Source organism: Castanea sativa, chromosome 6, assembly GCF_040712315.1.
Source record: "Castanea sativa cultivar Marrone di Chiusa Pesio chromosome 6, ASM4071231v1".
Lineage (NCBI taxonomy): Eukaryota > Viridiplantae > Streptophyta > Magnoliopsida > Fagales > Fagaceae > Castanea > Castanea sativa.
In genome coordinates, this window is record NC_134018.1 from 30490548 (window position 1) to 30503579 (window position 13032).

At 38.0% G+C, this 13032-nt stretch overlaps 1 protein-coding gene across 1 annotated transcript; it reads right to left on the reverse strand.

Annotated features, from left to right (window-relative positions):
- Positions 1-6631: 6631 nt before the first annotated feature.
- LOC142637884 (uncharacterized) lies at positions 6632-12820 on the reverse strand. The gene is made up of 10 exons (XM_075811845.1): positions 12324-12820; positions 12102-12199; positions 11309-11450; positions 10952-11233; positions 10722-10869; positions 8673-9635; positions 8324-8562; positions 8159-8232; positions 7617-7725; positions 6632-7195 (listed from the first exon to the last, which is right to left on the reverse strand). Exons 2-10 carry the CDS (start codon positions 12155-12157, stop codon positions 7166-7168), a joined length of 2043 nt encoding a protein of 680 aa, XP_075667960.1. The 5' UTR covers positions 12158-12199; positions 12324-12820; the 3' UTR covers positions 6632-7165.
- Between the last annotated feature and the right edge of the window lie 212 nt (positions 12821-13032).

A 13032-nucleotide genomic window follows, 5' to 3' on the forward strand; every position in this document is an offset into this window, starting at 1 on the left:
AGCCGAGACAGAAAGGTTGAGAAGACACATGGAGTGCAGAAACTATAAAGATTTTGAACCTTTGATAGTTTGATGTAAAGGAAGGAGTAAAGGACTTGGTTTGTTTCAAAAAATAAAGACAGATTTTGAAATCAGTAGAGACTAGAGAGCAGAGAGAAAAAAAAACTCAAAGATGACCAATTTATAAAAGAGAGAGATAAGCGTTGAGCTTGAGACTTAAGAGAGAGTGAGCCGAGTATGGGTTTGATTTAGGTTTTGATTTGAACTTTGAAGTGTAGGGTGTAGCCGAGACTCGGGCATGGGGAAGTGAATCAAGAGATTCATGATGTGAAGTGTAGCCGAGAGAGGCCCGAGACTCTACTTGAACTCTTGAAGTGTACTGTGTCTGTGACTCTGTGTAGGCTGGTGTAGCCGAGACTCTACCATGTCCATGGTCCATGGACATGGTAGAGTCTTGAAACCCTAAGAGTAGAGGCATGGGGAAGTGAAAATTTTTTTTGATTTGAAGTGTTGTGCTTGTGTAGCTGTTTGCCCGCTCCATGTCTTCAGTGATCAAAGTCTGAAGTTCAGTAGATATTTTTTTTGAGGCCATGACTCATCAAGGATTCAAGGTAAAGGAAATTGTGTGGTGGAACTTCTCTCAGACTCTCAGTTCTCTATGCGTGGAAAATGGAAATTGTGTTTGGAATTTTCAAAACCGTGGGAGCAAGTGGTTTTAGGAGCTTTACCACTCATTGTTTACCTTTTAGTCCCATCACCTGCCGTGTAGCTCTTAAACAAGTCAAGCTTTTTAGTTTAGTCCAATCACCCCACTTTCCCAAGCTTCAGACTTCACGGGTTTATTGACTGCATGTATTTTTTTTTTTCACTTAACTATCGGTCGGGTCGGATTCTGCGGGTATTTAACCCATTAACCCGCCACCCGAACCGATTTTTCGGGTTTTATTAAAGGGGGACCCAAATCCGAACCACCATGGACTTCGGGTCCACCCGTTGGGCCTCGGGTCGGTTGGATCTGGGCGGGTTGATCGGGTCTTTTACCCGCTGGACAGCCCTAGCGATGGCTGATACTGCTAAATACAAGAATAGGCTTTCCCCTTCTTTTGACGAGCTTAGGAGTGGTGGGTTGCTCAAGTAATGTTTCAGTTATTGGAAGGCTTTCTCGCATTCTTCCATCCTTGCAAATGCTTGCTTCAGAGTCTTGAAGAAGGGGAGGCCCTTGTTCGTCGCTTTAGAGATGAACTGGTTGAGGGCTGTGATCCTTCCAGTTAACTTTTGAACTTCCTTCACTTTTCTTGGTGACGCCATTTCTAGTATGGCTCGTATCTTTTCTGGGTTAGCTTCTATTCCCTTTTGGGACACCATGAATCCCAAGAACTTTCCAGATGCGACCTCAAAGGCACACTTGCTAGGATTCAATTTCATATGGTATCATCTGAGGGTTGCAAAGGTTTCCTCGAGGTCGCCTAGATGTGTGGCTTCCTCCTTGCTCTTGACGAGCATATCATCTACATACACCTCCATGTTTCTCCCGATTTATTCACTAAACATCTTGTTGACTAATCTCTGGTAGGTCGCTCATGCATTCTTCAATCCGAAAGGCATTACCTTGTAATAGTAGAGCTTTTGGTTGGTGATGAAGGCAATCTTCTCTTGATCTTCCTTTGACATCATAATTTGGTTGTTCCCGGAGAATGCATCCATGAATGTTAAGAGCCTATGTCCTGCCATGGAGTCCACGAGTTGATCTATTCTTGCCAGGGGAAAGTTGTCTTTTGGGTAGGGTTTTTTTAGGTCTATGAAGTCCATGCACATTCTCCATTTTTCGTTTGCTTTCTTCATTAGGACGACGTTATCCAGCCAATCCGGGTAGTAGACTTCTCTGATGAGACCTACAGACAATAACTTGCTCACCTCATCCATGACGGCCTTGTTTCGATTGAGGGCGAATACTCGTCGTTTCTGCTGGACAAGTTTTCTCTCAAGATCCACATTCAAGTGGTGTTGGATCACTTCGGTTGCTATGCCTAGCATATCTTCGTGACTCCACCCGAAGACGTCCAAGTTGCTTTTGAGAAACTGGACCAGCTTCTTCTTTATTAGAACGCTCAAGCTCCTCCCTATCTTGGTATTCTTTGATGGTTCTCCATCCACAAGCTCTATGGTTTCCAAGGCTTCCACTTTCTCCTCCTCCTTTTCCTCGATCACCCATGTATGGTTTTCTTTAGCTGCCAGTATTGCTTGGTAGCATTCTCTGGCCAGTATCTGGTCTCCTTTTACCTTGAGCACACTATATTATGTTGGGAACTTTACCTTCAAACAATATGTGGAGGTTGCTGCCTTCCAATGGTTGAGCATGGGCCTCCCGATAATTACATTATACGAGGACGAGCAATCTACTACTAGGAAGCCCAACTAACGAGTTACCTGTTGGGGGTGAATCCCTACTGTGACTGTTGGTGCCACTATGCCCTTGGGGTACACCCAGTCTCCGCTAAAACTGACAAGGGAGGATTCAAAAGGCCGTAGTCTATTGGAATCTACTTTCAGCTGCTGGAAAGCTGAGAGATATATGACGTCTATAGAACTGTCATTGTCTATGAGGATCTGTTTGGTGTTGAACCCTTCTATCATAAGTGTGATGACCTAAGGGTCGTCATTCGGCTGCTTTACGCCCCTAGCATCTTCTTCTGAAAACTAGATGTCCATTTCTGTCATTCTGCTTTTGGGGCGGCAACCTGTGGACACTGTTCACCTACCTCTGTTATGACTTCTTGAGGGATTTGAAAGATCCACCTGTGGACGGTCCTCCAGTGATCACTTTTATCTCTCCTATCATACTTTTTGGATTATTAAATGTATTAGCCTCGTCTCTGGGAGTAGTCTTATGTCTCTCGTTATCGTCATCTCTAGGTCGGTTAGATTCCCCTTTCTTCACAAATTTTTGAAGCTTCCCTTTCTGGATAAGTGCTTCCATCTGCTCCTTCAGGTCTCTACAGTCTTCAATGTAATGGCCATGGTCTTTATGGAAGCGGAAATACTTCCTCTTGTCTCGCATGTTCGGTGATGAGTGCAATGGCTTCAGCCATTTGAGGTGATGGTCATCTTTAATCTGCATTAAAATCTTGTCAACGGGCATAACCAAAAGGGTAAATTTTACCGTCCTGGGCGTTTTATCATCCCTCTGTTTGCTCCCATTAGTCTCCTGATGTTCCCCTCTGTCTCTCTTTCATCCCTTTAGGTCTTCTCTTTTTCCCTCCCTCTCAGTGGGCTTATCCTCGTCACCTATTGCTGTTAGTACATCTTCAGCGTTCATGTATTTCTGAGCTTTTAACAGTATTTCTGTCATCATCTTCGGGGGACTTTTCGCAAGTGCAACCATGAACTCTCTGGATTTCAATCCTGCTTTGAATGTGGTTAATTGCACCTTATCATCTGCTTCGTCAATTTCCAAGAATTCTCTGGTAAAATGTTTCACATACGACCACAGGGTCTCCTTTTCTCTTTGCCTAATGGTGAGCAGATGGTCTACAGGCTTTTTTTGGGCGATGTCTGCCGACAAAATGACGTACAAAAGAGTTGCCCAGTTGTTCGAAGTTGTCAATGGACGATGTTGCTAGCTTACTAAACCACACTCATGCTGCTCCCTTGAGAGTGGTAAGGAATGAACGACACAGTATCTCGTCTGGGGGTTGTTGCAGACTCAAAGTCGTTTTGAAGGTGGTGATGTGATCCAGCGGATCTTTCAGACCATCAAATAACTCGAGCTGTGGAAGAAAAAACTTTGGAGGCATAAGGCATTCCAAGACCTTTGCTGTGAACGGCGAGTCTGTCCTTCTAACCATTCCATCCAAGTTTCGATCCGTCTTCTCCCGTATCACACTTCTCAACTCGTCCATCTCTTTCCTCATTTCCCTAAGCAGGTCTAAATTCACTTCTTCAAGGGTATTCAGTCATCGGTGATCATTCCTCCTATGGCTATCTTCATCGTCATTCCGGTTAGTCCCAAAACAATTCTCTTCCTGCTGAAGTTGCAACCTCATCTCTTGGTTCTGTCTTATAAGCTCCTCTACGCTGGTTATGAGTGTTTGGATTTGCAGGGCTATGTTGCAGAATCTTGTGGCGTACCGGACTCCATTTGGACTTTAGGATTGAATGGAACTGCACTTTCAGACCAAAGTACAAAATTTTTGTCCCCACAGATGGTGCTAAATTGATGATGCTAAAATTGTCAGTCGATTAGGTTCGTCCAGATGGGTCAACATGGGCTCGTCGTCATACCTGCAGGGTTAAAATAGAGTCCTCTCTAAGTGGTCACCGGTGTGGTGCCAGCCACAGAGTCTCCAATGACAAAGTCAATGAATGGAACTCGAAGAGAGAATTTTGTTATGAGAGCAAGAATGAGTAGTAAAAAATCAGTATGTGTACCTCCTCACGGATTTTGTAGGTTTGTATATGTAGGTTTTCTCCAACATCCATTGCTCTTCTTAAATGGTGGATTAAAGCCTGCTTAGTTAATGTCTCGAGTCTTTAACTTGGCCTTTATTAGGGTCCCAACGATCTTATTGCTGATATATAACTGTCGGGGTATTGAATGGTGGCTTTTATGGTGTCTTATCCTCGTCCAGATTGTCTCTCTTGGACGAGGGTAATTTCTTTGTCCATCAAATCAATTTCTTATATAATTTTTCATGTGAAATATTGGACGAAATTAAAAGCCATGGTAGTAGCGGTAAGATGAATCTAGTGTTAAATAAAGTTTATCCATGACGGTTTTGTTTCTAACTTTCCTGATAAGTCCAAACGGTTAGAGCGAAGATATCTTTCTAGCCCAATTAGGTTGGATGGAGGCTTATCTCGTGAGTCGAGAAGAGTTCGTTTCTAACTTTCTAACTTTTCAGGTATGTCCAAAAGGTTATAGGGAAGATATCTTTCTAGCCCGAGGTTGGATGGATGTTTATCTCATGAGTCAAGAGAGGGGTTTGACAAGTAATTTTATCCAATTCTTCACACTTGACAATCAAGAATCAGTATTTGTTGTGCTCTGAATTCCCTCTAAGTTCCAATAGCTACCAAATTTGTTTTAATCACTGATTTTTTATTTTAATTGAAATGATTTTATAAAGTTGGCTTGTACTGCGGCCATGCATAAATAGAGGCATTCCTAGGGTGATTTCTTGCTTCTTCCTGTGGATTCCCTATCCGAAGCATAAAAGGTGAGATTTTAAATGACAAAATTAAAATTTAAGACTTTATTTGACATATAATATGTTAATGTTGTCCTTGATAATTGACCGTTGAATTTTCCTATAATTTAGATGTTGGGTGTGTTTACATAAACTATTGAAAAACTGTGTTTTGAGTTTAAAATGAGCATCTGTAAGAAAGTTACGAGGAGTTCTGGGTGCAAAATAGAATTTTGAGTTTTAAAAACACCTTTTTAATCCAACAGAACACCTAACCAAATGGACTTGTCATGAGCTTACGCAACATAATGAGTATTAAGTTTGTTTGCGAGTGGTGGATTAATTTTATGAGCTATTCTCTTTTTATTAATAGAAAATGAGAAATAAGAAGAGTAAGGTTTGCTTCATGGGAAATCTCTGGACTTTTCTTCATTTTTTTTTTAATTTTTTATTTTGTTTGATGAGGGGAAATCTAGACCTTTATGTTAGACTAGCTAACGATTTGTAATTTGGAAAATCATGATTGATCTTCCATTGTCCACATTTGCTTTTAGACAAGATTGACCTCCGACTAGATAAAGATATTTTGATTTCCTACCATCTATCATTGAATCTACTATAACAAATTCCTAATCTAATCATAAAATCATTGTCCTTTCTCCATAACCTAATCTAATCCAATTAATTTGAATCAATTATAATAAATTACAAACATTACTCATCCAATAAAAAAAAAACAGTATGGTAAAGCTAATATAATTTTAGCTTAAAAAGTTTATAGACAACATAGTAGTGTGATTAATGTCATTTCAATAAGACAATAAATTGATATTTAAAACTTTGAATTACATTTTGTGATACTGATTGGTGGCATATCAGTTTTGTAAAACTTATGAAATAAATTTTGTAGCATTCATTAACATAACTAAAAGTAGAGTCAAGATAGACATTTGAAATTTTTTTGAGACAAAGTTTTGCTCCAAACATGTTTAGAACTATTTTTTCCAACCTATCACTTGGAAAATTATAAAACTATCTATGTATATATATTATTTAAACAAGTCGTATGATTCATTAAAAGAGTCATGTAACTAAAAGTATAAAACTATACATAATGATCTCTTTAACTACCACATAGTCAGCTAGAGTAAGATAACTCCAAACAAATTTAGAGGCAAACTTTTCCAATTTTCTTTGGACGTTAGACATGACAATTTTATCACCACTTTTAAGGTAAAAATACTTGCCTAGCAAATGGTTGGAAGTAGGAGCACTCTCTCTCTCTCTCTCTCGTTGAGTTGGTACACAATTCATAAACATTGGACTGAATAACGCCAGGAGACATGTAATTCCCTGCACTAACTCCTAATTCCAGACACCGTCCCACATGCCCCAAGGATTGAACAACTCGTTACTGAAAGAGCTGGTCAAAGTAAAGCCAAGCCAAACAAACCATATATTTATTGCGTATTTCAAAAGATTTGTGAATATCTATGAAATGTGAAATCTTATGAACATTGCTAAAATTAAAAGTCACAACAACAATGCCAACGGTTATGGCATGTATCCCTTCCTCCCTTCCCCCAAAAAATCCAAAAAAAAAAAAACTCAACTGATAGCTTTGATGGAAATATACAAGCCGCCTATACATAAAATTTACATTCTCTTAAGTTGACTATGGCCCAGACATTCTGAATTTTATATACAATGGAAAAAAAAATACCTATTATAGGGAGGGGAAAAAATAACAAGAACATCTAAAATTTTGAGAAATCTAAATTTAAAATCAAAGAACGGCAAAAGAATGGGCTCAAATCTGTGATACTTCAGTAAACATGTCAATCAAATCATCAAGTGTAAAATGTGGGTGCTTGTTCCACCCGATTATCTTTGAAGTTAGCTCCATTATGTTTGTCAATAGGGTTCAATACAGATGACACCCTTGCACAGAGGAACTCTCTCTCTTTAGTGTGATTCACTTAATGTGAACGTTCCTCCTTTCTTCTCAACTGCAAAAACCAGAAGCACCAAATTCAGTTTAAGGATATGCATATAAGTTGGCAGTTGATATATTTATTCATTATTTAGAAAGTATATGTTGGTAAATGCAAATTAGAAGAAAAAATTCATATATGTATTTAATGTCAATTGTAATGTAATGTTAATACATTGAAATCAGAACATATGCTCCAACACCAGCAATATAACGATATATTTGGGAACTAGGGATCTAATTAGAAATAATGTCAATAACCATTACCAAGTTGATGCAATATGCAGCAAACCAGAAATAATGAAGCAAGGGCATCATATGAATTAAATCCAAACAGAAAATAATATGCAGCAAACCATTTATCTTGTGTACTGCGATCTTGTGTTTGGATTTGACAACCATAATCTTCAAGAAAACTCATGTAGAAGACTACTTACGGAGGTCTGAGTCTCATATGTCGGTCTACTATGTCTTGAATCTACAGGCTGTGATCTCTGGGCCCGGCCAAATAATCTTTGGATAAACTTCTGTATATGATTGTATATGCTGTATCACATCACATCAAAACAATAATTAGCATGGAGTTAGCTGTACTTCACCAAACAATAATACATGATCAAAAGAGCACAAAACTTCCAAGTTTTGCAATTTCAAGGCTTGGAAGAATACTTCAGGATACTCATGATGAAATAATCCCTAGAGTTATCACTGCTCTAAATCCCAAGCAAAAATATTTAGTTCTAGACTCCCAAACAAAAATATAGATACAAACACAATTAAAAAATCAAGCTTACAAGAAGATATCTAACTGACAGTCTTAGTCAATACCATATATTTGGACATAGTGACCATCACCACATGACATGATTAACTAGAGATCCAGACAAAGAACTGTATGCATTACAGGTTTTGAAAGGCATGAAAGGAAACGAACAGCTATATGAGATTCAAAATATCTAAAATAATTAATTAAGGATACCTAAGGCGATGCCTGTTGCAGGCTGTGAAGAAGGCAACAAAACCATTTAATATACTCCTGACAGCTCGGAAAACCTGAAAACAAAAGAAAATAATTATGATCAGTAATCCATTTTACTTTTAGCCACTACACATTATCATATGCAATTAAATACTCCCTTACAACCTGGGAAAAAAGATCATTCCAAAGTGAACGCCACATGGAAATCTCAGACGTGCTCACTGTTGCCTCAGTAGCTGAAGCAACTTGGAAAATGCTACTAACAATCTGCCATACTTCTTGAAGCATCTCGTATATGCTGACACAAATGAAAGCTATGAAACTGGCTAATGCAAGGACCATGCGAACTGGAGCATAAAGTAATTCCCAAAGGATCCAAAATACAGGATATAAAACTGTTGTTGCTGCATTATTGTGCAAACATGAGTATATATAATCAGTAGCATATCTTGTTAATTGTATGACCCCATTAAAACTAACAAGAATGAATAATCCAAAAGAGCTGAAGACCTACCAATACTCCAGACAAGTGAGAGGCTAAACCATAATGGATATAGTAAAATCTCTATTAGATTTTCCACTAAATTGATGGAAGACTCAATCACAACCCAAATGACTGAACAGAAGCTCTGTAGTACTTCAATAAGCACATTCCACATTGGAAGAAACATCTCAAAAAAATCCAGAAATGGTTCTGCCAGTGGTTGTGTGCAAACTGAAAGGAAAGATCGAATCATACGTGTAATTCTAAGAAACCATGTAACAGCCTTCTCAAAATTATGTAGAAATAGCATTGTTCCCAAGTACTTGATCCTTGATACCATCTCCCAGGTCTCTATCCAATCAAGAAGAGGCCCACACAAACGAGAAGCAGTTGCCTTGAGAACTGGGACATTTTTGTATAAATCATAGAATCCTATGAGAACAGTGACAATTGAGATAAGAACATATAATGCTCTCGCCAAAGGACACATCCACGGGCGATAGAGGTGGCAAAACCCAGGATATGACTGAAGGAAGATAACCCAAGATGGAAGACCAGCCTCCAACAAGGTAAGCAACCGCAAATCAGACATTATTGTTTGCCTTAGTTTAAATGGGAGATTACGGTCATTGAACCTAGACAAAATCAAGACATCCCTGTACTCTGTAGCTTCCACTGCATCTTCAAAGTTCTCTAACGAGACATCATTTCCTCTCTGTATTTGCTCAGGAAAAATATCAACTTCTCCGACACTAATCGACTTCATTACTTTTCTTCTTTTGTAAGCCCCAGTGGGAGGAGGAGGCGTGTGTAATGCACTTGTTCTATCTTGATCAGTATCAGAATATACATTAAAGTTACCACCAATGCTGTGGAGAGAATTATCCTCAACACACGGATTATCATTGCAGACAATATCATCATCATCATCATCATCATCATCAATAGGGATAGACTCCAATAAAGTTTCTTCAGCATCATAGAACACTTCTCCTGAAAGGATTGCAATATAAAATGGAATATGTTATTGAATGCTCACTTAAGTCAGTAACGTAAAAATACTGTAGTTCCAGCTGCAATCAAGTGTATGACACTCTTATATCAGATAAGGGAAGTTATCAAACTAAATATTTAAGTAAAGTTTGTTATAAATGACAAGTTACCTATCTACTTAAATTATTCAAAAGAAAGTACACCAGCAATCAAAAGATAAAAAAAAATTAAATTAAATTAAATTAAATGACCAATAAGAAAAGCCTTTCATATCATCAATGGGCATATATAAGTAGAAGCCTTTCCTTCAGATATATGAAACACAATGCAAAAGAAGGGAGGCACCTGCTGTTTATCCCCCTCCCCCCCTGGGGCTTTTTCTTTAATAAGTAACTGAAAATTTTTATTATTAATAGGGGGGAAACATAGCAACCCATGGGCAGTGAACTAAAGGCAGTTAAAAATCATACTATAAGGGTACATAAGTCAAAAAAATTCCAGCATATTAGAGAAGGAATGACTACTCAAAGCAGCCATCCAATCATACTAAACTCAAATATGTACCTTATCACTCTTGCCCAATATGGACTCAAATGCATACCATATTTACCATAATGCATGAAATTTTAGAATAAGGCATCGAAATCTTAAGCCCAATGACACTCAAGAAGCAAAAGTAGTAATGGACTAAGATTAAATCTATATCAATTCAAATTAAGCTAGTCCTGATTGTATGATAATTGCTTTTGTTTCAGAATACATACTTAAAAAAGGCTTAGGCATTCCTAGAGGCTCACCTGATGCCTGAAATTTATGCCTTTACAAAATAAAAAGGATTTCACATTTATTATTTTAAAAAAATGATAATAAAACCTAATACATGACCATCAGCAATATCCCTATGGTTCTTCCACACACACACACACACACACACAATATACAGCAAGACCCAACCCCATACCTGAAATCTACAATTGAAAAGTTTGTCTTAACACCATGTCAATGATGAGGCATAGCACTTCTGCATGTGTCTAAAAATCACAGAAGATTTTTTTCCTCTAACACAAATGAAGGGCATAAGAATACCTATAGCAGAATCCAGATACTCTTTCAAGAGTAGCTGCTCAGAGGTCGTTCCAGAGAACCATGAGGATATACAGCTTGCCGCTTGTGCTATACTATCAAATTCCCATCTTAGCATTAGTTTCGCCTCTATAGCCAGAGATGTATCAGTCTGCAAGCGGCATAAAAACTTTGGAACACAAGAACATTTATGATAAACTGGTGAAAAAATGGAGCAAGTAAAGAGACAGTACCTGAAGCTCATTCAAGTAGTTAATACCTCTAACATTGCTCCATGAAACTTCAAAGACAATAAAGCCAGGCAAGGTTTTGTGCAACTCACTGCTAACACGCAAAGAATGGCGAAGCTTTTTTACAGGTAGTAGAACCCTCTTACGAGACAGTCTTGCTGCATCAATCACTGCAAACCATTTCTTAATTGTCTCTGCTTTACTAGAGTTGGATCTAGAACAAGACTCTTTTCCTTCCTTTCTCTCTCTCCGAGATTTCGATTTTGCAAAAGGAGATAACCTTGACTGAATTTAAAACATAATGAGTTTCATTTTCTAGATATTAAGCAAAAGCAAGATAAATCAAATACGTTTAACAACCTTGGTAACCACTAATTGCCATATTTGAGCTCGTCGTGAACCTAGGTCTCCCAAATATGGTCGATTGTCCACCAAGATATAGAATTTCTTGCTTTCATTGGCCAGGAAAAGGCTAAGATCTGAAAGATAAGACTGCAAATCTCTGATATCACACATAGCACAAATACAGCACATTAGTAGACGCAAAACCCAAATGAAAAATCGCAAGTGACAACCCTCCAAATTAACTGAACGACCAAATCACATAGTTAAGTTAGAAAATGAACAAAACTGCTTTTTCTGCATTTCACTTCTGTCCTTACATATTTCTCAATTGTTATCATCACAAACCATATCACTAAAGCAAATTCTTGTAAACAGTATTACCTATTTTAAATTAACTTGATTGCGTTAATCAACTAATTAAAATTTTCTACATATAACCCCCCAGAAAGCCTTAAAATTGACCACCTTTGGTGCATGCTTAACCATGTTCAGACTCTTAACTAAACCCAGAATCAATTTTTCTTTGGAAGAATAAACCCAGAATAATATTAAGCACTACAAGGTAGAAACGTTACAAATTACCCCCCCAAAAAATTGAATATTTTACCTCTTCTACGTTATTGTAGTCAAATTCAAAATCAAAATTACAAATCAAGTTTTTTTTTTTAATAATTTTAAATAAAAAAAAAATCGAAATTCTTATTGGGTCTTCATTGAAATGCAATGTCAAAACCCAAAAAAGAAAAAGGGGAGCATTTACGCATGTCAATATTTATTGGAAAAGAAAAGGAAATAAAAGGCTTATTACCCTATTTGCAAACTGGTTAGAGGGAAAAAACAACCGGAATCGTCACCATTCCCCATCAAAATCTCTGTGTGATACCAATTCTTCAACACCACAATTCTCTGCTTTACATGACATCCCACAATAAAACCAAACCAATTAGATGCACAATTTAACACATTCACACAACAAACAAACAAACATAACTAATGCATAGAGAGAGAGAGAGAGAGAGAGAGAGAGGACCTGGAGTCCATGAAAATGAAGGAGGAGGAGAACAGAGAATGGTGATGAAGAAGAAGTAGTTCATAAGAGTCCGCGGTAAACAAAAATGGAGGGCGGGCGGAGGAATCAAACGGAGAAGAAGGGGCGGACACACGCACCAAAACAACCGGACAGATACAGATACAGATACAGATACAGATATAGAGAGAGAGGTGTGGTGTATGTAGTATGCGTATTGAAATGGAATAGTAGTGTAGTAATATTCTTTTTTGAATTTTATTGGGAGGAAAGGAATATTAATATATATCGATATATATGTTTTTGTTTTTGTTTTAAATGGCTATGTTATTGACTTATTGTTTCTTTTTTATTTGAGGTAACTTGGATTTGAAGGAGACTGATGTGATTTTGATGTTGAGGAGAGAGAGAGAGAGAGAGAGAGAGAGAGAGAGAGAGCGGTTGTTATTGTGTTGTGTTATTTATCAGAAGAAGAGAGTTTTAATTAAAGTCGTCTCGTCAGGAACACACACACGACCCAGAAACCAAAAAGGAAGCGGAAAAGAGAGAAGGGTATAATTGTAAATTTGGATCTCGGGATCTGTGAGTTTCTTCCCGCGTACCTAGCCTGTCCTTTCACACAGGATAGGAAGACTAGAGAAAGAGAGATTTGTTAGAAGCTGAGAGTTCGGAAAGCCTCGCAAAACCTGGGAAATATTAACCGTAAAACATG